The following is a 23695-nucleotide window of genomic DNA, read 5'->3' on the forward strand; positions in this document are numbered from 1 at the left end:
ATTGCAATGAGCCAAGATTGCACCACCGCACTCCAGCCTGGGTGACAGAGCGAGACTCTGTCTCAATCAGTCAATCAGTAAATACCATTCTTTATTGAAGAAATGGAAGGTATTTTGGCTTTCTAGTAGAAATGGGGGTGTATTAGGGCTCTCCAGAGAAACAGAGACAACAGGACATCTATAGATATATCTGAAGATATAAGAGGAAACATTATGGGAATTGCTCACGTGGTCATGGAGGTAGAGAAGTTCCATGCTACGCATCTGTAAGCTGGAAATCCAGGAAAGCTAGGGTGTCATTCAGCTCAAGTCTGAAGGCCTGAGAAGTAAGAGCAAGTGGTGTAAGTTATGGAGTCTGAAGGCCTGAGAGCCAAGAGCTCCATTGTCCAAGGGCAGGGGAAGAAGATGGATGTCCCAGCTCAAGATGAGAGAGAATTCACCCTTCCTCCAAATTCTTTTTGTTCTATTTGGGCCCTCAGTGGATTGGAGACGCCCAGCCACATTGGAGAGGGACGTCTTCTTTACTCACTGTCACAGACACACCCAGAAATATTTCACCAGCTCTTGGACATCACTTCACCGTCTCAAATTGATGCATAAAGTTAACCATTACAAGTAGCCTTGAAAGACTCTATGTGTCCTTCCTAATGACCAGGAGATATGAGTCTTGCATTGAAGCTAGAGAGGTTCAAGCTGGACTTGAAGCATATTTCGGAAAGAGATCATTTATGACCTATTGTAAGGAGGAGTTTTACTCTCTAGAATTTATTGAAGGTCATCTTTTTTTTTTTTTTTTTTAGAGAGGTAGTAAAAAGACATTTCTCATTGAAGGGGTGATGCGTCAATGAGTCGTCCTTTGGGGATTTTACTATCCTTTTGCTTCTGTCTTTGGGTTCTTTATTCAGTACAGCAAAATATGGGTGTGGAAAGTAAGACAGTCATCTGGCTGCTCTGTGTGCCTCCTGCCAAACATCTGGATATCTGGAAACACCTGGAAAAGTTACTGAAGTTTTCACAAGGGTGTTTAGCATTATGCAGATGAAACCTCAGGCTCATAGTCATCTCCTGGTCCAGGATTGATACAAATGTTGTATTTATGAAGGAGGAGGGTTGACTAGGTTATAGAATACATTTAGTTGCTTAGCTTTCATTAGTTTTTGTTTTAGCGGAGTGAGATAAGGTTGTTCAGTTTCAGAGCATTTCAGCTGGATGAACATATTCACAGTTAAATCCCAAGGAGACATGAGAGCCAGCAGCAGGTTGGAGTGATCTGCTTCTGTCATGGCTGCTGCATGGTGTATGTGTATGAAATGTCCAATCACTTCAAGAGACAACAATAACAGACCATTGACAGCCACAGAACACCCCAGAAAAGTGGTTTTGTCAGGCCATTATGGCCCTCATATAGCCCTCAGACTGCTGGTGCACTCAGTAGATGGTAAAAGATGGTTTTCACCTAGGACTAACTATGAAATAACTGTTTACTTCACAAGGCCCTGAAAAGAAAACGGAACTTTTGTTCTCAGGCAGGCCCCGAGAAGGGTCGTCTAATCAGTCATAATAGAGTGTGCCTCTAAAACGGTGCCTTCCTGCAGGGAGCCTTGCAGATCACAGGGGCCTATTGTAACAGGAGAAAAAGAAAGTATTGAGGCAGGCGCCAGGCAACAAGGCAAGAAGGAAACACTTAAGCAAAGGGCCTTTAATTTTTATATAACTAACCCAGAAGCATATTTTATAGCCATCTCATAAGAGTCAGGCCTCAATTTGGCTACAGACTTTGCATGGTTCCCTGGGAGCTGTTGCTGGGGAAAGCCAGAGACTGTTACTCACCTTGAAGAGGGACAGAGAGGTGGCTGAAGTCTGGGAGTGTGTTCACTTCAACATCTGGCTGGCAAGATAGTACCCAAGGTTTTTGTAAAACCATCTCCTCTCCACTATTAGCCTTTAGGGAAAGCATCCCCTAACCGCCGCCCACCCTTTGAGATGCTTTAAACTATAGCCACCTTTGCCTCCAGGGTCCCAGATTGATCCAAATGGTTTGGGACACTGTTCACAAATGTCTTTCACAGATGTTGGAGAGCATAGTTGGAGTTTTTTTTTTGGCAGAAGTTTTGCTTTTGCTTCAATTCTCCTTTACATGAAAATGAATCTTGCTTGTCCTGGGAGTGGCCCACGTTATCTGTGCAGGGTGTGGGATTTCATAGCTTCACAATCAGGAGTGAACCAGATGGGGCAAGAGAGTGGTTTGACCTTTATGTTTGGTATTCAGGGCCGGCACAGCCAAGTGCATTCCTCTGAATTTGTTTCTGTGGAGCTTCCATGCCAGTCAGCTTGGCCATATCATGTTCTATTGCCATGCTAGATGAGAATTTTAGACGTTCAAGAATACTGAGGGAGAGAATTTTTTTCAAATTTTTTATTTGCAATGAAACCTTTTTTTCCCCTCAAAAGCAATCTTATCAGACACCTAAGTAAGTATAAGAAAGAAGATCTGGATAGTGAGGGTAGAATTCTCAAGAACCTTACTTAGGCTTTCCCTTTCTTGGCCAAGCCCCTGACTTGGAATTCCCCCTTACTCCCAAAGCTCTGTAACCCATATAGTTTCTTCTCCTTTATTTCCTCTGTAACCCTGATTGCTTTCTTTCTTTTCTTTTTTCTTTTTTTTTTTTTTTTTTTGAGATGGAGTCTCGCTCTGTCACCCAGGCTGGAGTGCAGTGGCACGATCTCGGCTAACTGCAACCTCCATCCCCCAGGTTCAAGCAATTCTCCTACCTCAGCCTCCTGAATAGCTGGGATTACAGGCGCCTGCCACCACGCCCAGCTAATTTTTGCATTTTTAGTAGAGACTGGTTTTCACTACGTTGGCCAGGCTAGTCTCGAACTCCTGACCTCAGGCGATCTGCCCACCTTGGCCTCCCAAAGTGCTGGGATTACAGGCATGAGCCACCACGCCGGCCGATTGCTTTCTTAAAGTATGGCTTGCAAACCAGTAGTATCATCTAAGGCTCTCTTTTCTTTTCTTTTTTTTTGAGACGGAGTCTCACTCTGTCACCCAGGCTAGAGTGCAATGGTGTGACCTTGGCTCACTGGAACCTTCACCTCCCAGGTTCAAGTGATTCTCCTGCCTCAGCCTTCCTAATACCTGGGATTACAGGCGCCCGCCACCATGCCCAATTAATTTTTGTATTTCTAGTAGAAACGGGGTTTCACCCTGTTGGCCAGGCTGGTCTCAAACTCCTGACCTCAGGTGATCCACCTGTCTCGGCCTCCCAAAGTGCTGGGAGTACAGGTGTGAGCCACTGCACCTGGCCTAAGGCTCTCAACTTGATAGATGTGAAAACTGAAGTCCAGGGATGTTTGCTGAATGGTCCAAGCTAACAACAGGGTAGTGGCTGAACTGTGACTTATAACCCAGGTTTTACAGTCTTGTCTAATGTGCCACATAGACCCATTTCTACCCTTATAGCCCTTTACCCCCATCAGTCTTAGAGCTTGAAGGTGCAAAGAGAGGCAGTTGTATTAGGTAGGACCCCACAGGGATGGGCAGATAGGTGGCTGTGTTAGCAGACTGAAGTCTGTGGTCCAGGATTGGAGCCTGATCATTTTTACATTAACTGGGATCGTGAATTTATTCACATGCAGCCGGTTTATAGATGATTTATAATGAAGATGCCTCTTGGTTTTCAGTAGGATACATACTTTTCCAGGGCATATACTTTTATTTGTCTGCTGGTTTACTTAATTGCTGGTAGCCCCAGCTGCTAGCCGTAGTAGTCTAATTCCTGATAGGGCAGTCCAGTGCACAGAAGGGCTCCTTGCCACTCTGCTCGGCTCAGTTTTTCTGTAGCTCTTAAACTTTCTCCCCACCCCACTTAATAGAGTACATGTTATTGATTTGGAAACTGGTATCAAAGCTGGTGGGAGAACGAGATATACCAGTGAATATAAAAGTCAAGAATGACACGTTTCAGCTGCAAGAATATAGCTTTTTTATTAAAAAGTTTTTGCACTGTGTATTATCTGGCCTTTGTGGGCAGATGGAAGTGATGCCCATCAATATAGAATGTGTAATGATGTACACGTGCAAATATGCTCCTGGCTCTTAGAAACGTTTTGATGAAGCGCTCGAGTTCATTCCCATGCAGGCCAATGCATGGATTCTGAAAATAACTGAAAATTAGTGTCTCGTTCCTTTCATCCTCACCAATTTTCTAAAGAGGCCACCGCAAAGGAGAGAGCATGTTCCACCATGATGGTCCTGTTTCACCCAGTGCGTGGGGGTGCTCCAGATGTGAGCAGTATGAACGAAGACAACTTTCCTTTGATGTGGGACACAGCTTTTACCAACCTTCCCCAAACATATCTTCCTGTTTCCTGTGGGATTGTAGGGTACACTTGTTTAATGATTGCTAAAGTAATGGAGAAACAAATGTGAATCTGGCCTGCATGCTTCCTTTCCTTCCTCAGAAACAAAGGGGGGCTCTGGAATCCTTGCTGTGCCTGTGGAATGTGTCAGGAAACACAACCCTGAGTTCATTAGTGGAGATTGGCAGCAAAGCAGCCTTGGGTTTGGTGGAGCTGTGGTAGTAGGGGTCCTTCTAGTCCTTACCATGGAGAGTGGTCACTGTGTTGCTTTCAAGGTTTCCCAAAGCCGGCATTTGTATTCATAATGTCATTTTGTGCATTTGGGTTATTTTCGCCAAGTTCATAGCAGCTGTAAATAAGAAGATATTTAAGTCTGTTTTTTTTTTTTTAAGATTAGAGGTATTTCTCTATTTTGTAACGCACATGTTCTCAGCAGGGATTTGTCTGTTGACAGAATGAGGGCTCTCTAAAGAAACACATATATTCAAGGCTCTTCTTAACATCTACTTCAGGTCTATCTGCCAGGCTAGTGATGTGTTTTTTGGGATCCTTATCCACCATGAAATCTAGTGTTGCTTGTTCTATATTTGATGCCATCTTTTAAAGTAACAGGCTATGCGTAGTTTGTTGCCGTCCACATGTGCTTTTCCAGCCATTCAAAAGCTTTTTTTTCTAAGACCCAACATGCACCCCTTGATTATTTTTGGGTTACCTTATTATTCATTGCACTTATGCAGGGGCAGTGGGTCCATTCCGGCGGCATTCCTATGATACCCAGTTATAGTAACTGTGTTTGTGTTGCTCAGTTAGAAGTTGAATGAGCTGGAGATTTAATGATCTAGTTAATCAGTTTATAATTGGTAATCAGAAAGACTGAGGGTTTAATCAGCCAGTGTGATATTATATGAGCCATTGGTTCCCAGATGCTGGTCCAACAACCACAAGTATTCACAGATTTCTAGGCCCATCTGGGGAGATTCTTATTCAGTATGTCTCAATATAGACTCTAGGAATCTATCATTTTTAGAGGTTCCATGGAAGTTTCTGGTGCAGGGATGTCAAAGTATGCATGGTATAATGACTATGTCTTTTAGTGATAATGTTTTTCATCTCTGTGTGTCTCAGATACTGCTGGAATGCCTTAACTACCTTCTTTAATGGAATATGTTTATATGGGCATTCTGGGCTATGTGGGAGAAGGAACCTCAGGCTGGCCATCGGGGACCTGGTTCTAGCCTTGGTTCTGCCACTCTCTCAACCTTTCATCAGGTTAGAGAAGTCTAATCTCTGTGTAGGTCTAATTCATAAATTGAGAGCATCAGATTATGCAAAAGGCATTTTTCAGCTTTCTAACATTCTTCGAAGAGCTTTGCCTCCCTAGGAATTGCTTTTGTTGTCACTGTTCATGAACAGCTGTGGCCTCATTTAGTTTAGCGTGTGCCTAGCCCCTCAACCAAACATGAATCACGGTCTGCTTCTCAGGAGAGCTGGTAGCTCTCGCCGAATTCAGGATGGCCTCTTTTCCTCTTCTCTTACTGCCACTACCAACCACCCACAACAAGACCAAAGTAAACTGTTTTTTTTTGAGACAGAGTCTCACTTTGTCACCCAGGCTGGAATGCAGTGGTATGATCTCGGCTCACTGCAACCTCTGCCTTCTGGGTTCAAGCAATTCTCCTTCCACAGCCTCCCAAGTAGCTGGGATTACAGGTGCATGCCACCACTCCTGGCTAATTTTTGTATTTTTAGTACAGACGGGGTTTCACCATGTTGGCCAGGCTGGTCTCAAACTCCTGACCTCATGTTATCTGCCTACCTCGTCCTCCCAAAGTGCTGGGATTACAGGCGAGAACCACTGTGCCCAGCCTGTATTGGGGTTTCTGCTAAAGAAAATTCACATTGCAGTTCTGACCTTTTGTATAAAACCTCAGGGTTTTTTACCCACAGATCCCTTTTTGCAGGCAAGAGATGCTTGTCTCTTTGGGCATAAGATGTGACTGATGTCATAGTCTAGGGAGCTGGGCCTGTACTGCCTCACCCCCTTCAAGAAACCTTTCATTTCCAGGAACTTGCTGTATATTGTCTAGAGGGGCCAGCTGAGGAGGGGGGCAGAACATGGTAACCCCTTAAATCTCTGGTTGTCAGCCATTGTGGAGCATCAAAATGATCCATAGTGCTTTTAAAATTGTGCATGCCCGTGTCCCCCCAGCACCACCTGGGCCAATTGAATCAGACTCTCCAGTGTGGGACTGGTCATGTGTGTGCATCTGTGTGTGTGTGTGTGTGTGTGCGCGTGTGTGTGTGTGTATTTTTGAGACAGGGTCTTGCTCTGTTGCCCAGGCTGGTGTATGGCATGATCATGGCTCACTGCAGCCTCGACCTCATGGACTCAAAGTATCCTCCCACCTCAGTCTCCTGAGTAGCTGGGACTACAGGTGCGTGCCACTGCACCTGTCTGATTTTTTAATTTTTATTTTCAGTACAGACATGGTTTCATTATTTTGCCCAGGCCAGTCTTGAACTCTGGGGCTCAAGCGATCCTCCCGCTTTGGCCTCTCAAAGCCCTGGGATTACAGGTGTGAGCCACCATGTTAGGCCAATTTTAAAGACTTTACTTTAGACTCTACCTTCCATGCACTGTCCCTCTGCATTCTGAAATTATTTTTTGTTAAGTCAGGTATAAATAAATTTTCACGGAGAGTTGTCATGAAAATGCAGTAAATGGTGGTCTGAATCTGTTGGAAATACTGCTTTGAGACTAGGAGGCCCTCAGAGGCTGAAGGCTGTTCACTTTAACGTTCCCAGCATATGGTTTAGAGATGGCCACCACTAAGGATTTACCCCCGGTGGTGCCTGTCTACCATGGTTTAATGCTTCATCATGGAGAACAGGAAGTCATTCATCGTTTTGTGAAGTGAATTTTAACATAATTACTCATTTATCTTCTATTCAGTGCAATTTAACAAATACGATTGGGAACTTATAATGTACTAAGCATTGATGTAGATGCTATGTAGTGAACTAAACAGAATTCCTGCCTTCGTGGGACTTTCTCTTCACCAAAATATATATATATTCACTTGGAGTTTCACACGACTGAATTAAATGGCTGCATTATGAAATAACATTTTAGAAGAATTTTTGAGGATTGATCTGAGTTATCCCTAAGATCACAAATGGAATCAGAAAATTTGGAGTTTAGCATGTGAAACCTGGATTAAATTAGCAAAATGTTAACCAAGGGACTGTGTCTTACTAATGCAGCAAATAGTCAGGAGTGGTTTGGAGAAATATTTTCTGAAGGTGAAATGAATAAACCAGTGGGTATAGGACTTTGCCCCAAAAAAGTCAACCAAGGACATTGACAGAATTAAAGTTTGTCCTTTGACTTTAAAAATAAGTCTTCAGAGCTGGGTGTGGTGGTGCCTGCTTGTAGTCCCAGCTACTTGGGAAGCTGAGGCAGGAGGATTGCCTGAGCCCAGGAGGTTGAGACTGTAGTGAGCTATCATCGTGCTACCACATTCCAGCTTGGAATCTAAAATTTAAAAAAAAGAAAGAAAAAAAGTCCCTAGAGAGTCATTTGATAGAAATCTTTTTTGACTCTTTTTTTTTTTTTTTTTTTTTTAGCTCCATGTATTTTATTTCATGTATATGCAAATACCTTTGGGCCCTGGAGTTACCGGTATTTTATGTTTGTTTCATCTGATCAATGAAAACATTAATTAGCTGAATGCATATGTTTCAGGATTCTGGGATGCTACTTCACAAATTACTGCAGATTTCTGTACTCACCTTAAATGGGTTAATATAGCTTCCACGGTGTCTATTTCTGTATTGTAGTTTATGCACTGAGATTTTTTGATTCAGTTATACATATGAACATTTTAAATGTGCCTTTTAAAGAATTTAAATACTCATATCTTTTTGCATATCTTTTTTCCTTTTTACAAAAGGAAGCTATGGTCGTTTTTTTTGTTTTGTTTTTTGTTTTTTTTTTTTTTACCATGACTGCATTCTTGGATTCCAAATGCATGCTAAAAAATTGGTGAGACTGCAAAGGCAACCAATGAAAGAAAAACACATTTGATATGGATTTCAAAATATCAAGAGAATCTGGAAAGGAAACCAAGATCAGCTTTTGGTTGCAGCTCATATGGCTGTTTGTGAGTTAACTAGCTTAGAAGGGAAGTAAATAGTTTATGAGAGAGAAAAAGATAGATATTCTGGAAATCATTATTAAGCTGAAATTTCTGCATCTAATTTTGGAATGTTTATGTTTAGAAAGTCACATGCACAATGAAAATGTGTGTTTCAGGTTTGTGGAGAAAAACAGCGCTTTGAGAAGTTGATGGAACATTTCAGGAATGAAGACAATAACATAGATTTTATGGTGAGTTATTTCAGTATTCAATAAAGCAAACTCAGTTTCAATACTTTTTTTCTAAATACACACACACACACACACACACACACACACACACACACACACACACACGTATTTATATTACAAAGGACAGGGAATTGCAATTAATATGCTATAGATCCAATCTAGAATGTCCCTCTTAATCTGTATTTCTCTTTGATTTCCATTTTATTCCTTACATACACGGTATAGTAAAGACAAAAGTACTAATCATAGCAAATAAAGGGGAAGCCGTGCAGTTGGAAACAGCCATGCCTGGTGCAAATGCTGCCATTGTTTAATTGTTGATGATGCTGCGTAAGAATCCTTAAGGTAGAAGCAATCTTGACCTTTTTTATTTTTGCAGGCCCCTGCCAGTGCCCTTCTCCAGACTATATTCTTAAAAATTAAAGTGCTTTGGTTTGTAGAGTTGACTGTATGTATCTCCAAAATGAATATGCAGCAGTGATTTTTTTTTTCCTCCCTGATCTCTTTCCTGCTTTGGTAATTCTGTGAGGGTGTAATCATATTGGGGCTGTCCTTGGCAGGTTAGGTGACATACAAGAACATGCGGTTCCACAGCAGTCCTGTCATTCTCGGGTAAGAACATCAAAGTGAGTTGCAGCACTTCTGCATTCATACACGTAAATCTTAATCTGGAAGGAAGATAGAATCTACCATAGTGAATTTCTCCAGAAGTTTTACGCTTGAGTGCACCCAGATCTGTAGGCGTTGACCCAATCCAGTTGCCCTAGGGAAATTCTAGACCCAGGAGATCCTAACCGGGCTGTAATTTCCCAGATCACTTCTAACCTGAAGCAGACGTACCAATGACTCCTTACCTTGCAGAGCCTATGCTTAGGATGCCAAGTGAAGTTTTCATTTGAATTGCCTCAGTGATTATAAAACATGAAACATAGCTTCGCAGATTTCTAACCCTTTTTGTGAAAAAAAAAAAAAATGTTTGGAGTCCTCAAGTTTTATATGCGTCTTAGCCCTCAGCCCCTTCCAAAACCAGTGAGAAAGATGAAATCCTTTATAGAGAAGATTTTCTGTTGCATAAAGCATGTTATTTGCTTTTCAAAGTGTGTGTGTCTATATATATATACTTTATATATATACATATATATGTATATATATGTGTCTATATACTTTATACACACACATATATGAAACAAGGGACATTTTTACACTGACTTTTAAAATCTTGTTATTAGGATTTTTTAAAGAAGTTAAGGCTAATGCTGGCCCTGGTGATAAATACGTAAAGAGATTGGTGCCTTGTCTCATGATGTGAGTTTCTTTCTTGTGCCTTTTTAGGGGAACTTATTCATTCTGTTAGAGTTGAGGTTGCAAACTGTAGGCTTTCATGCTAAAGCCAACCTACAGGCTTATGAGTTCAGTCCGACAGTGATGACCCTACTTAAACAATCTGGATATGATGCATAAAAAATACACGTCTGATTTGCTTGGAAACTGAAAATATTTGAGAACACTAGGCCCCTGTTCCTGCAGAGTGTCAGCTGCTGGAGCCAAGCAGCCCCTATTGCTTTAGTCCAAAGATGTCCTCTCTAGTTTGTCACAGTCCACACCATTCCCTTTGCGTGACACACAGCCCAGCCTGCTCATTTATGATACGTGCCAGACCTCCTTGCCATTTGAGTTTCTGCTGAAATTACAATTATATAAAGCCCTTTAAAACACCTGTACTATCCATACACAAACTAGGTTCCATTTTCTGTCAGTTCGTTTATTCACATATACATGCAATGAGGTACCTTATTTAGAGGCTGCTGTTACACAAGTTCTATGTGCTAGATTCATGTGTCACCTTCAGATAGTTGCCTCTTAGGCATATCATAAAGCTCAGTAGATCATTTAGACCTGTTTTCCGAAGAGAAATGGAAAGATGCCAGAATCTAACCATGTTTTCTCTCCAGAAAATGAGGCTTTTGATAAACTGCCTTGGGAATGCAATTAGGTTGCACAACCTCTGAAACAACATATTCCTCATAACATATAATATAAATTTTTCTAATGTAGTATAAGACATTTCTACCCTTTTCCTGTATTTTTTTGTGGACAAAAGAAAACAAAAACCATTTTGTTTCTTTAAAAAATATTTTTCTAGTTTGTATTTTGTACATGCCTTTGTAAAGATATATTTTTTAAAGCTCATTTAGTGATAGAACCCGAGATGATTTTTATTTTTTAATTTTTTTTTAGTAAGTTGCAGTAGAGTCCTTTTGTAAGCTAGAGAGGTTACACATCTTCCAAAGATATCCAATGTATACCGTATCTTCAAAGAAGAATCTAACTTGATAAAAAAATTTTTTAAAAGATCAAGGAAATTAGGTTTGGAGAGAGACAAGGAATAAGGTGGTTCTCAGGATAAGTGTGACTCTGCATCCCTCAATCATATTCCCTCCTTGCCAGAGACTCTCCTGGGTGACAGCCATGAAGGGAAAGCATTAGTAAGATGTTTCCACCATAAATAGACTGATAGTCACTGTGGAAAGCAAAATAGATCTGTTGAATGCTGTCCTTTTATTTACCAAACCGGGGACTGGTTTTCTCTTTGGCAGGTCTCAGGGCCAGTGGTGAAGTTGTGGGGAGAAAGCAGTAAATCCCAAGCTTTTAGGGAATGCAAACTCGTTGATTATATGGAAAGATGGGTCAAGGATCTGTTACTATCCTGTTGATAGGGAAGAGTTCACAGGGAATTTTTAGATGTAGTTACCTTGTGGTGAGATTGTAGGTGATTTAAATGTTCTTCTTTAAAAAATGTTCTTTGTAATAATTTTCACATTTTGTACAACATAACTATAATAATTTCCACAGTTTATCTTATATACCTATATGACTTTCACTGAGATATAATTAACATACCATCAGATTCATCCAATTTATTTATAATCCAGTGCCTATTTAGCCTATTCACAGGGCTGTACAATCCTTACCACAATTTAGGACACAGTGTCACCCCCCCACAAAAAAGTCCTGTACCCATTGGCAGTCGCTCCCATTTATCCCACCCTCAGCCCTAGGCAACCACTAACCTGCTTTCTATCTCAATAGTTTAGCCTGTTCGGGATGTTTTGTATGAATGGAATCATACAACATGTGGTCTTCTATAATGGGTTTTTATCATTTAACATGTTTTCAAGTTCACGTTGTAACATGTGTTGGTAATTTATTGCTTTTTATTGTTTCATAATATTCCATTGTTTGGATATACCACATTTTGTTTATCGATTAATGGACATTGGGTTCTTTCTACTTTTTGGTTGTTATTAATGATGTTAATAACAACATGATGTTAATGTTACTCTGAACATCTGTGTAAAGATTTTTATGTGGACGTATATTTTCATTTCTCTTAACTGTATATCTAGAAGCGGAATTGCTGGGTCATATGATAATGCTGTGTTTATCATTTTGAGTAAAAGTCACACTTTTTAAAGTGGCCACCCTTTTTTACATTACCACCAGCAATGGATGAGGGTTTTAATTTCTCCATATCCTTCCCAACTTTTGTTACTGTATTTCTTTTTTATTATAGCCATCTGAGTGGGTGCGAAGTGGTGTCTTATTGTGGTACCTCTGTGACTTTTGAATTTAAAAATAAGTATAAAATATTTTTAAAGAGGCCGGGCGCGGTGGGTCATGCCTGTAATCCCAGCACTTTGGGAGGCCCAGGCCGGCAGATCACGAGGTCAGGTGTTTGAGACCAGCCTGGCCAGCATGGTGAAACCCCATCTCTACTAAAAATACAAAAATTAGCTGGACGTGGTGGCACCTGCCTGTAATCCCAGCTACTCGGGAGGCCGAGGCAGGAGAATCGCCTGAACCCAGGAGGCGGAGGTTGCAGTGAGCCGAGATCATGCCACTGCACTCCAGTCTGGGCGACAGAGCAAGACTCCATTTCCAAAAAAAACCATATATATATTTTTAAAGAACCAATGAAATGAAGGAAAAGGAAATCGGTAAGTGAGCCTTTTTTATGAAATTGAAAGCACATGTCTGCAGTTAAACTGAGAAAAAAGTTTGGAGCCCATCTAACCCCTTGACAATTTCATTTCAGGTGGCTTCTATGCAGTTTATTAATATTGTAGTCCATTCAGTAGAAGATATGAATTTCAGAGTTCACCTGCAGTATGAATTTACCAAATTAGGCCTGGACGAATACTTGGACGTGAGTATAGCTGTGACCTTTGGCTCCAATATAAGAATTGACTTATTATTGCCTGCCCTCAAAGGTATGCTTCCATAGCAGCTAAAGAATGCCTAAAGCTCTATGCAGTCAACTACTGTAGTGCTAGTTAAAGGGAACTGAGCTGAGTGATGTACTCTGCCAGAGATGCTGGATTCTTGCAGGGCTCCTGGGATCTCAGGTCATCTTCTGCTAGCAGCCTTTTAGTACGGGAGTCAGATAACCTCTTGCAGCCTTGCTGCAGCTTTCCTCTCCTTTTGAGCTTCGTCTGGGTCAAGTCTCATTGCATCCTTCATCTGGGCTATTGGGCAATTTGTGTTCTTGGTTACTCCGGGGACCCCACCTGGGCAGAGAAAGTCAAGCCAAGACTGTAGAGTGATGAGTCAGTGCTTAGAGCATAAAAAAAAAATAATGAGGAAATGGACATCAGAGACTTCCTCCTGAAGCTGCTAAATTCTGCTTCAAGTGTTTGTGGCTTTAGAAGTTCCACTTTTAGTTCTTAGGAGAAGGAGGTTTAAAGTTTCCCTTTTTCTCACTCCCTTGCAGAAGAGTTTAGCCAGTTCCCTGAAGTTCTTCAGTTAAGAAACAGAAACTTGTGAAAATCAGAAATGGTCTTGAAAAGGCTGATGGCTCACACCTGTAATTCCAGCACTTTGGGAGGCTGAGGTGGAGGATCACTTGAGCCTAGGAGTTCAAGACCAGGCTAGGCAACATAGTGAGACCCCATCTATACAAAAAACCAAAAAATTAGCCAGGTGTGGTGGTATGTGCCCGTGGCCCCGGCTGCTTGGGAAGCTGAAGTGGGGGGATCATTGGAGTCCAGGATTTCCAGGCTGCAACAAGCTGTGATTGCACCACTGCACTCCAGCTTGGGTGGCAGAGCGAGACCCTGTGTCTAAAAAGGAAAAGAAGTGGACCTGAGGACCCAGGCAGTTTTGTTTTCCCTTTTGTATAGGAATGGTCTAGTGATAGAGCAAGAATTGTTGACCTCAATTTCCTTCCTTTTTTTTGAGACAGGGTTTCACTTTGTCACCCAGGCTGGAGTGCAGTGGTGCAATCTCGGCTCACTGCAACCTCTGCTTCCTGGGTTCAAGCGATTCTCATGCCTCAGCCTCCTGAATAGCTGGGATTACAGGCACCATGCCTGGCTAATTTTTGTATTTTTAGTAGAGACTGGGTTTCACCATGTTGGCTAGGCTAGTCTCATACTCCTGCCTCAAGTAATGCACCCAGCCGGCGACCTGAATTTCAAGCCTGTTTCCAGCTGTGAAGAATATAGAATACTTCCTTTGGGCATCTCAGGAATTCAGTTGCCCATCTTTGTTAGAGATAAACCCAAGGGATTACACAGACTGTACCCTCAGTTTATTAGGAGACGGAATCACAGAGGTGGTTACTCTCAACCTGAAGGCCTTGCTTCCTAGACTGGCTGGGCTGCCCTTGAATAGATGGGCCTACTGTTGTCTAAAGACTACTCAGGGAGAGGCGTAATAGATTTCCATTAAAATGTTGTTTGAATTGCTTTCCTTTTTATTTAAAGACTCATTTATATCACTGGCAGAATATTGTACAGAAAGACTCTTTCTTACTTTGAGATCAAGGTTTGTCTATCCCTTTTTCTCCTATGCTCTAAAAGTATCAGTATTTGAACAAAAATTGGATGTATAAATTCCTAGCGGTGTTTTGGGTTTGGTTTTGTGGTGTCTGAGCAGCGCTTGTTTATGCTCTAGAATATAACGGCAGGTACCCACTTATCACTGAACACCTGTTATTCATTGTGAATCTCATGAAAAATCCCATTAAGCTGCTTCTCCTTTTGTTCTAGCCTTTGCCCTTATTTAGAAGCCATTCTCACTTGTGACTCATAAATGAAAACAGAACACTCTCTCTTCAGAATAAGCTGTATTGTAGAATTCCAGATTAAACCTAGGGGAAAATCCATTTTTCTGAAAATTTATGTAGAGTGGAATTTCTCTTAAAAATGTAAGATTTTTTGTCAAAACTCTGTATTTCTTTAACTTCATCATGTGTTGACTCTGGAACCTAATAGAGGTGGTTAGAAGAGTAATGTAAATGTATGCTATATAAATGCTTCACTAGTTTACAAAAACCCAGCCTTGTAAGTAGCCATTGATTTGTTCAATAAATGTTGATTGGCATCATCCATGCACCAGGTATTATTCTAATCACTCATCTGTTCCCCAGGGAAAGTCATGACTTATGTTACTTGTAGGGAAGATTCACTGATTTATTTGACCTCTAATTTCCAGAGCTAGCTGAGTCCCTGCAGGATGCCTAGTTTGGGAGGCAGTGAATTGGGGAAAGCTTTCTGATCTGCCTTGGGGAGCCCTGAGCTGTTCATGCTGTATACTGATTTACGGAGGGATGTGTGGAGGTTGGGCTCTAGCAATTTGTGCTAAAATAATCCCCAAGGCTAAGTATAAACTCTGTCAGTGTCTGCCCCACCTCTTGCCTAACCTTCTTCCCCTACTGGAACCACTGTAACTAACCAGGTAAGATACCAAACACTCCAGTCTTTTCCACTACACAGATACCCCTCAGGTTTTATGTGGCCATGACTATAACCTGTTAAAGCTGCTTTTAATTTTTCTGTTGTCCCAATTTCATGTATATCAAAATGTTTAACATAGGAATATAACTACATGGGGCAGTAAGGATTTGGGGGAAAATGTGTGTGCATTTGGGAGAGGGTATTCACCAGAAAGTCATCTGATGATACTGCTTAGGCAGTCACTCCATAATTCTCTTAAGGAAGATGACATGTTAAGCTCTCTCGGAAAGGGCTGGACTATTTGTCGAAAAGAAAACACATAGACTGGCTGGGTGTGGTGGCTCACGCCTGTAATCCCAGCACTTTGGGAGGCTGAGCCGGGTGGATCACGAGGTCAGGAGATCGAGACCATCCTGGCCAACAGGGTGAAACCCCGTCTCTACTAAAAATACAAAAATTAGCTGGGTGTGGTGGTGCGTGCCTGTAATCCCAGCTACTTGGGAGGCTGAGACACGAGAATCGCTTGAACCCAGGAGGTGAAGGTTGCAGTGAGCTGAAATCATACCATTCCACTCCAGCCTGGGTGACAGAGCGAAACTCCATCTCAAAACAAAACAAAAAACAAAAAAGACAGACTCTTAGGAAATGATGTTCTATTTCCATAGATGAGCTAACACCATGTTCTCTCCTATTCTGGTTTTTAGAAGCTGAAACACACTGAGAGTGACAAGCTTCAAGTCCAGATCCAGGCTTACCTGGACAATGTTTTTGATGTAGGAGCTCTACTGGAAGATGCTGAAACTAAGAATGCTGCCTTGGAGAGGGTGGAAGAACTGGAAGAAAACATTTCTCATGTAACTATATCTCAGAAAAGGAAAAATTGCTTACATTTCAGCTGGTTGCAAAGCAGAATTAATGTCAGCTTTTATGGTGGTAAATTAAAGGATTTGGAGTATAGGAATAGGCCATACCCTGCAAGAGAGAGCTATCAGAAGCTGTTCTGTGTTTTTTCCAAAAAGCAGATGTGTTATGTAAAATGAAATAGAATCTGTTGCTTTGCTTTAGCTCACTTACCTGCTCAGTTTCTGCTGAGGTGCATTTCCTGGCAGTCTTGGTTACAGGCTCAAGCAGAGTGGGGGTGTTTGATGATTGGCATTACGTAAATGATTAGAGGGAAATTAAATATGAGAATTTGGCCTGAGGCGAAGAGGTATCTTCTTATCAACTATGTCCACACAAACCCATGGACAGGATTAGCTGGTGTCTCTGTGATGCATGTCTGAACATTCCTGTCTTACGGTACTCAAATTCTTAATAGAGTCATTTCAACAATAGGCATTTTCAAGGACATCAGTGTGCTTTCTCATATATCCTGTTCTTTGAAGAATGTCCTCAGTATCGTTGTCAGCTCTATCACAGGACAGGGTCTCATTTTTCTTTGAGGGATTTTTCTTGCCATAGACTGATTTGAATATGACCCTAAGGGCCTTTAGAGGTTATTTGTTCATTCATTAACCACATATTTCAGTAGTAAAAGAATTAACAGAAAAATGGTGCTTCTCAAAAACCCAAGCATTATGAAGACCAAATTCTTTTGGTGAGTCTGGTGAGCACTTTCCTTGATTATGAAATGAAGTGTCTCCTTTTGGAGGATTATTATTTTCTCCTTTGAACAGTTCATTTATTTTTCTCCACATGTTTTTTAAAGAGTGCTGCATATGCTCAGTTTCCTTCACCTTTCCCCATCACTGTGAAAATGGGTCTCTTCATGGCTGTGGGTAAGCCAAGTTGGTGAGCCAAAAACCCTCCCTTTAAAAGTGCCGCTATGACCCAGCTGGCATCCGCTTAAAAAGAGAATTTTACAGGCCCAGTATATCTTCCCTTAGAAGATTTGTGTTATATGCTGAACCCGATCAGTGTAAATCTCCACTCTTCCTCCTTACCTTGCCTCCCTGGTTTTCTTTACTTGTAATGGATTTAAAGGAGATGTTAGAAATCAGAAGTTGCTCAGTGTTAGAGCCCTATGTGAAAAGCAGCTGTTTAACACATGGCTCACCCTGTCTTTCTCCTGAAGCCTTAGCCAACATTGCATGACCATACTTACATGTCCACTTTTGTAGCAGCAATCTATTTGAATGGCCTCCCCCAAATAACTTTTATTATTATTATTATTTTTGTGGGTTTTTTTTTTTTTTTTTTTTTTTGAGATGGAATCTTACTCTGTCACCCAGGCTGGAGTGCAGTGGCGCGATCTTGGTTCATTGCAACCTCTGCCTTCTGGGTTCAAGTGATTCTCCTGCCTCAGCCTCCCTGGTAGCTGGGATTACAGGTGTACTCCACCACACCTGGCTAATTTTTGTATTTTTTAGTAGAGATGGGGTTTCACCATGTTGGCCAGGCTGGTCTCAAACTCCTGACCTCAGGTGATCCGCCCACCTTGGCCTCCCAAAGTGCTGGGATTACAGGCGTGGCAACCAACTTTTATTACTTGCATAGTTGGTCAAACCAAGCAGTAGTTGTTTTTCAACTGGCTACCTAGATTGAAAGAACCAAGTTTACTGTGTTACCAATTTTCAAAAGCTTTAGGCTGATGGCCCTTTCTTGGCATGGAGTGGGGGATGGAGGTGGACTTTCCCTCCTCTTTCTCCTTACTTTCCTCTACCCTTGCTAGCCCCTGCAGAAATGGAGGGAGGCACACTGTGTATGTTGAACACTAAGGAGCGGACATGTGGGTCTTATTAAGAATCATGTCTAAGTTATCAATTCCTGGTAGAAACAAATATGTATTCAGAACCATATTATAAACATTACCATTTCCAGAAAACAACTTGCGGAACACATGCAGGGCCCTGGTCCCTAATCATCTTGGAGCTGCACTTTCTGAGAACTGAGGGCTGATCAAGATGATCCTGTATTGTGACAGCTTTCTTTTCAAAATTTTACAGTTATCTGAAAAACTGCAAGACACAGAGAATGAAGCCATGTCCAAGATTGTGGAACTGGAAAAGCAACTCATGCAGAGGAACAAGGAGCTGGATGTCGTTCGGGTAAGTGTAATGATGACAGCTGCCCAGATGGGCACGGTAGGGAATGTACTCCAGCTTTCGTCCAGTGGAACGCAGAGTACCTTCATTTCAGAGGAATGCATTGAGGCAGCATATTTATTGGAAACCTTTGAGAGGTGATGCTCAGTTGAAAACTACACATAGTCAGCGTATGTATACACATGTGTGTGCAATCAGATACTGGGGGTTCAGTATTTCCTTATCACAGATTTTGGGAGCAACAGTGTTTTCCCATCTGGAGGAGGCTGAGTTAATTCTGTGGAACACCCATTTGGTTGGAAATAAAAACACAGCATGGATTTAATTCATGCCACTTATTTATTTTTATTAGGACTTGAGCTTCTTTGTATTTTTTTGCTTTGCTTCCACTCAAAACCAGATTTGGTGGTTGCTGTGTAAACAGTGAAATACAACACAGGCTAGGCTTAATGGCATTCACCAAAAAAAGGGGGGGGGGATGTGCAAAGCAAAACCAATCCATTTTATTATCAGCTAATCCCAGCTATTTTATTTGGCCTTAGTATTGTTTACCTTACATGCCAGGTATTTATGGAGTGCCATCCCTGTGCTTGGAATTGTGCTGAACATAAGAACACCAAAATGCCTGGAGAGCTTTAAGGCAAATGGCTTGACTTTACACCACTGCTAATGAAATGGCACCTTTTATGTGATGGTTATCGTGTCTGTGTGTGTCTGATATCCTGACATGTCCTACAGTTCAGTCCAGGAAATTTATTTTCTGGCACGCCTTCGAGACAGAGTTGTAGCATATGGACTCAATTCAACTTCAGACTCTTAGATTATTAGTAATAGACAGGGTGTGAAGAATGTTTCCCTGCTTGCTGGAGGTTTGTGGTGAGAGATCGCTTGTACAAGGCCCAGCAAGGAAGTTCAGTTCCATAAAACCCTTTCACTAGAACCTCTATGGGCCCCCCCTTATAAAAGGAACCAGGACAGTCTTTGAATTGAAAATTGTAACTTCTTTGTTTTCTGCTAAAAAGCTAGACAGAAATAACTAATTAGTGAAGGGAAGCTTTGGCCTGTTTTGTTAACCGCATTACCGATGGGAAAATGTTACAACAATCACTATCCTGAGCTTGGTCAAGGGGGCGTTGTGAGGGCCAGAGAAAGCCATTCAGGAACAGTCAGCCCCTGGTTACTCATGAGTAGATTATTCCATGCTTTGCAGATTTTTAATCCCAGTCTGATTTGTATCCAAGTCTGATTTAGGGCCCTTTTGTCTATTGTTAGCTGATACGTGTATCTAAGAGTTACAAATGAATGTTAAAATAAAAGGAAGGAAAACATGCACCACCAGAACACCCTCAGGAGATTCCAGAGTCAGCATTCCGGGTCATTTCTGCTCTGTTTCTTTCCACCTGCAGGGAAAATTGAGTTAGCTGCATTTATTAAATGGAAAGAACTTCATTACCAACAACAATAGCTAGAATATATTACATGCATTACTAGCATACAACTAATAATTAATGGGACTTTATAGGTTCTGGCTGAGTTCCAAAGAATTCCCATTCATATGAGTATCTTTTTTTCTCTTTATCCTCAGTTTGCCAATCTGATGCTACTAAGTATGAATGTTATGTGAAGATAAACTCTTGACCTTGGACTTTATTGCAGGAAATCTACAAAGATGCAAATACTCAAGTTCACACATTAAGAAAAATGGTCAAAGAAAAAGAAGAAGCAATTCAAAGACAGTCTACCCTGGAAAAAAAGATTCATGAGCTAGAGAAACAAGGGACCATTAAAATTCAGAAGAAAGGGGATGGGGATATCGCCATACTGCCAGTTGTGGCTTCTGGCACATTGTCCATGGGGTCAGAAGTGGTAGCAGGTAACTCTGTGGGACCCACAATGGGGGCCGCTTCCTCAGGACCCTTGCCCCCTCCTCCACCACCACTGCCTCCCTCATCAGACACACCTGAAACAGGTAAGAAGCCTTGGCAGGAGGACTGAGGAAGTTTTGGAATATTTGTATTTCTTCTTTTGCCAACTGTCCACTTCTGTCCTTTGTCCGTTTTTGTTGGCATGTTCTTTAAGAATTGGTTTTCTTGAGTAGTTCTTAACTGTTTACATTTTGAGATTAAATTTATAAATCCTCATTTCACGTATGTTGAAATATTTTTCCCATTTGTCAATGAGGACATTTTTTGGTTTTTGAAAACAGTCCTTTGTCCTTTTAAGTGTGTTGTTTTCAGATGGCTTTATATGCACATGGCTTATTGCAGGAAAGCCATTCCCGTATTTTCAAAGTCCATCTGTTTCTTTTTTCTTTGCTAGTGCAAAATGGTCCAGTAACACCACCTATGCCACCGCCGCCGCCGCCACCCCCTCCTCCACCTCCTCCTCCCCCACCGCCCCCTCCGCCTCCTCCTCTCCCAGGCCCTGCAGCTGAGACTGTACCAGCTCCTCCCTTAGCACCTCCCCTTCCCTCTGCACCTCCGCTGCCTGGAACATCGTCACCCACAGTGGTTTTCAACTCAGGATTAGCAGGTAAGAGCACAGAATTCAAACCCAGGTACTCATATCAGAAATGCTGTCTTATCTCGGAGAGTTGAAGCTATTCTTTCAAAGTCCAGGTCTCTTGCAATGATGTGTATCTCTTCCTAGTATAAGAAATTCCTGCTGATGTAGCCGATAGAGGGAACATCATCACGCATGGGAGGCACTTTGCTCTGAGTAGTCTTTGTCACAACCACACCCCACAATGGGAGGTTCTGATCTCCTACACCATCTTCCTGCCTTCCACTGGCCCCACCGAGAGAATGGAAGAGAGACAAGCTACCTGCTTGAGGATCAGTGCATTTTTGTGGGTTCAGCAGATACTTTCTGGACATCTGTAGTATTCAAAGCTCAGTATTAGGCACAGACATTGAGTGCTTCTGGATCTTTTTTTTTTTAAATGGTATTTTTGATGTCATCTATAAAAGGGAAACATGCTTTTATGTGTAATTGCCTGACGTAGGCTTCCAGGCATGTCTTCTGAGCATTCGAGAACATCAGAATTTGCTAGAGTGGATTTAAACTTCAAGGAGGAAGTGCTGCCAACAGCCGTATTATCATGCCTTAAAATGCTGCCAAATAATTCATGTCCTCTTGCCAACCAGAAGATAGAAAACAGCATCCTCACCTCACCAGAAATAAAATGGGAGGTAGGGGTTAGAGCAGGAGGAAGAGTCACTCTAATGCCTTGAAATCTAAGCTCTTTGTTTTGACTCACGGAAACAAAGATGATGCTACCAGCCGTTTTCCCAGTCCTGAAGTGTTTCCCTGGCATCTGGAATTGCTCTAAGCTTTGCCATCCCTGTGACGTGGGGTAATTCTGCCTCCTCATTTACTTCAGCCTGTTCATGAGGTTTCTTATTTACAATAAAGAACTACCACTCTAATAGCCTCCATTTCCAAGGCTGTGATAGTTCTCAGAGCCTTTTGCCCAAAGTCTAAAAGCCAGTCTTAGCTGTAAAGATTTCCCAATCTCCATCCCTTCCAGGATCCCATCTGCAGCTCTGCCAGCTGGTCATCGGGGCTCATTCATCCCAATGACTGGAGCCCTTTTGGATGCCCCAGAGTCACCTAGAATAAATTCACTCCACATCAAATCCATGGTTTTACTTCCACCCCGACTTCTATATAAAACTGTCAGGGAAACAAGATTCCAGTTCACAGTAAGGTCCACAGTAAATCGGTGACTTATTTCTACCCTTCAAGATCTTCCCCGTCTACCACTTTCTTCTAGAACTTTTATTACTTCTGAAGGAGAAAAGTTGGAGCAGAGTCATCGTGGAACTGATGGACTATGGAATATAAACAGACAAACAAGAAACCTCATATCAAGCCCCGGGAATGTGTTCCATCACCAGGCTGTTGTCAGTAACTGGGTGTGGAAACCCATTATCGTCCCGTGCACCTGGCCACCCTGATTAGGCACTCTTGGTAGCCCCCAAGGCGCACTTGCTGTGAGATGTGTCTGCTGTGGTATCTCATTTGGGGCTGCTTCCTTTGTCTCTGACAAACGCTGATGTGTGATTTAGCACCCACTTCCACGCACCTGAGCACTAACATAGACCTCAGAACCGCCTTAGCCAAGTGAGAGCCCAGAGGCTGAGATGTGTCTAGAGCTTCCTTCCAAGGGGCCATGTCCTGTGTGATTGATCTATTTATTAATTGTTTTGCTTGGGTTCTTCCCACTACTTGATTTTAAAAATGTGTTGGCTCTGTCAATTGCCTCAATATTTTAAGGTGTAGAGCTCTGTGCTTGGCTGATAACCAACTGCTTTTAGGGTTTGCTATACTTGGAAGTGGTCCCTGTTGTGGCTCATGCAATTTAGAGGACTGTAGGTGGAAATACAGGAACTCTTTATTTCCATAAGTGTCCACTAAATGATTGTGAGGGATGTCTTGGAAGCATTATAAGATCCTTATGAGTCTTTGATAGCTCGAGATCAGGCAATTTCTACAAGGCCTTTAATCTTTCTTTATTATTCATCCTTATTTAGACTGTTAATACTTAGTGATTGAAGCCCATTTGGTGAGATGTTTTGCTAGTGTGTTCAGTAACTCTCTCTCTCACTCTGGAACCAAGAGGCCAGACAGAATCAGGATGCCCAGTAGAATGAAGAGACAGAGCTGAGCTAATATTCTGAAGCCTCCTGGGAAGTCAGAAAGCTATGACATCACTTGGCCTCTGGATCCACAGGCAACACGAGGGTCTTATCTCTTCAATGGGCAGGTGTGTTCTTGGAGACCAAGACAGAAGACCAAGAGGAGAGCCCCATAGTTTATCTAGTTGAGAGTTTTCTTTGTATTTTATAGAGAAAATAGTAGTAGTGTGAAATATGCATTTGAAGAATAAGGCTTCCTTCCTCTCAAGTCTGTGATAGAACAACCTGGCTCCCTTTCCCCCGGTAGGTCACCTGAGACAGGCTGCTGAGCAGGTGGAACCTTTGCCGTCTGTCTGGGAGGATGTGCTCGGATCCTCACAATGCGAATTTGGACTTTGGTTGATTGTTTTTCATGTAAAAATTATTCCTATCCTATGGAATGCCTAGCACAGTTCAGTATTGCTGTTTGGTACCACTACGATGAAATAATTTTTTTCTTCCCTCTTCTAAAAAGGATAA

The 23695-nt window shown here is 41.9% G+C and overlaps 1 protein-coding gene across 12 annotated transcripts in view; it reads left to right on the top strand.

Annotated features, from left to right (window-relative positions):
• Nucleotides 1-23695, top strand: part of FMNL2 (formin like 2) — a 474212-nt gene that overhangs the window by 422960 nt on the left and 27557 nt on the right. For all 12 annotated transcript variants that reach the window (XR_010150095.1, XR_010150096.1, XM_054679872.2 and 9 more), the window contains 6 exons: nucleotides 8681-8755; nucleotides 12852-12962; nucleotides 16197-16346; nucleotides 18438-18539; nucleotides 20193-20505; nucleotides 20856-21068. Coding sequence is in view for 10 of the 12 variants with exons in the window: in XM_054679872.2 (XP_054535847.1) it covers nucleotides 8681-8755; nucleotides 12852-12962; nucleotides 16197-16346; nucleotides 18438-18539; nucleotides 20193-20505; nucleotides 20856-21068 (964 nt within the window). In the remaining 2 variants the exon portion in view is untranslated. The remainder of the gene's footprint in view (nucleotides 1-8680; nucleotides 8756-12851; nucleotides 12963-16196; nucleotides 16347-18437; nucleotides 18540-20192; nucleotides 20506-20855; nucleotides 21069-23695) is intronic.

The sequence above is a fragment of the Pan troglodytes genome, chromosome 13, assembly GCF_028858775.2.
Source record: "Pan troglodytes isolate AG18354 chromosome 13, NHGRI_mPanTro3-v2.0_pri, whole genome shotgun sequence".
Taxonomy (NCBI): Eukaryota; Metazoa; Chordata; class Mammalia; order Primates; family Hominidae; genus Pan; species Pan troglodytes.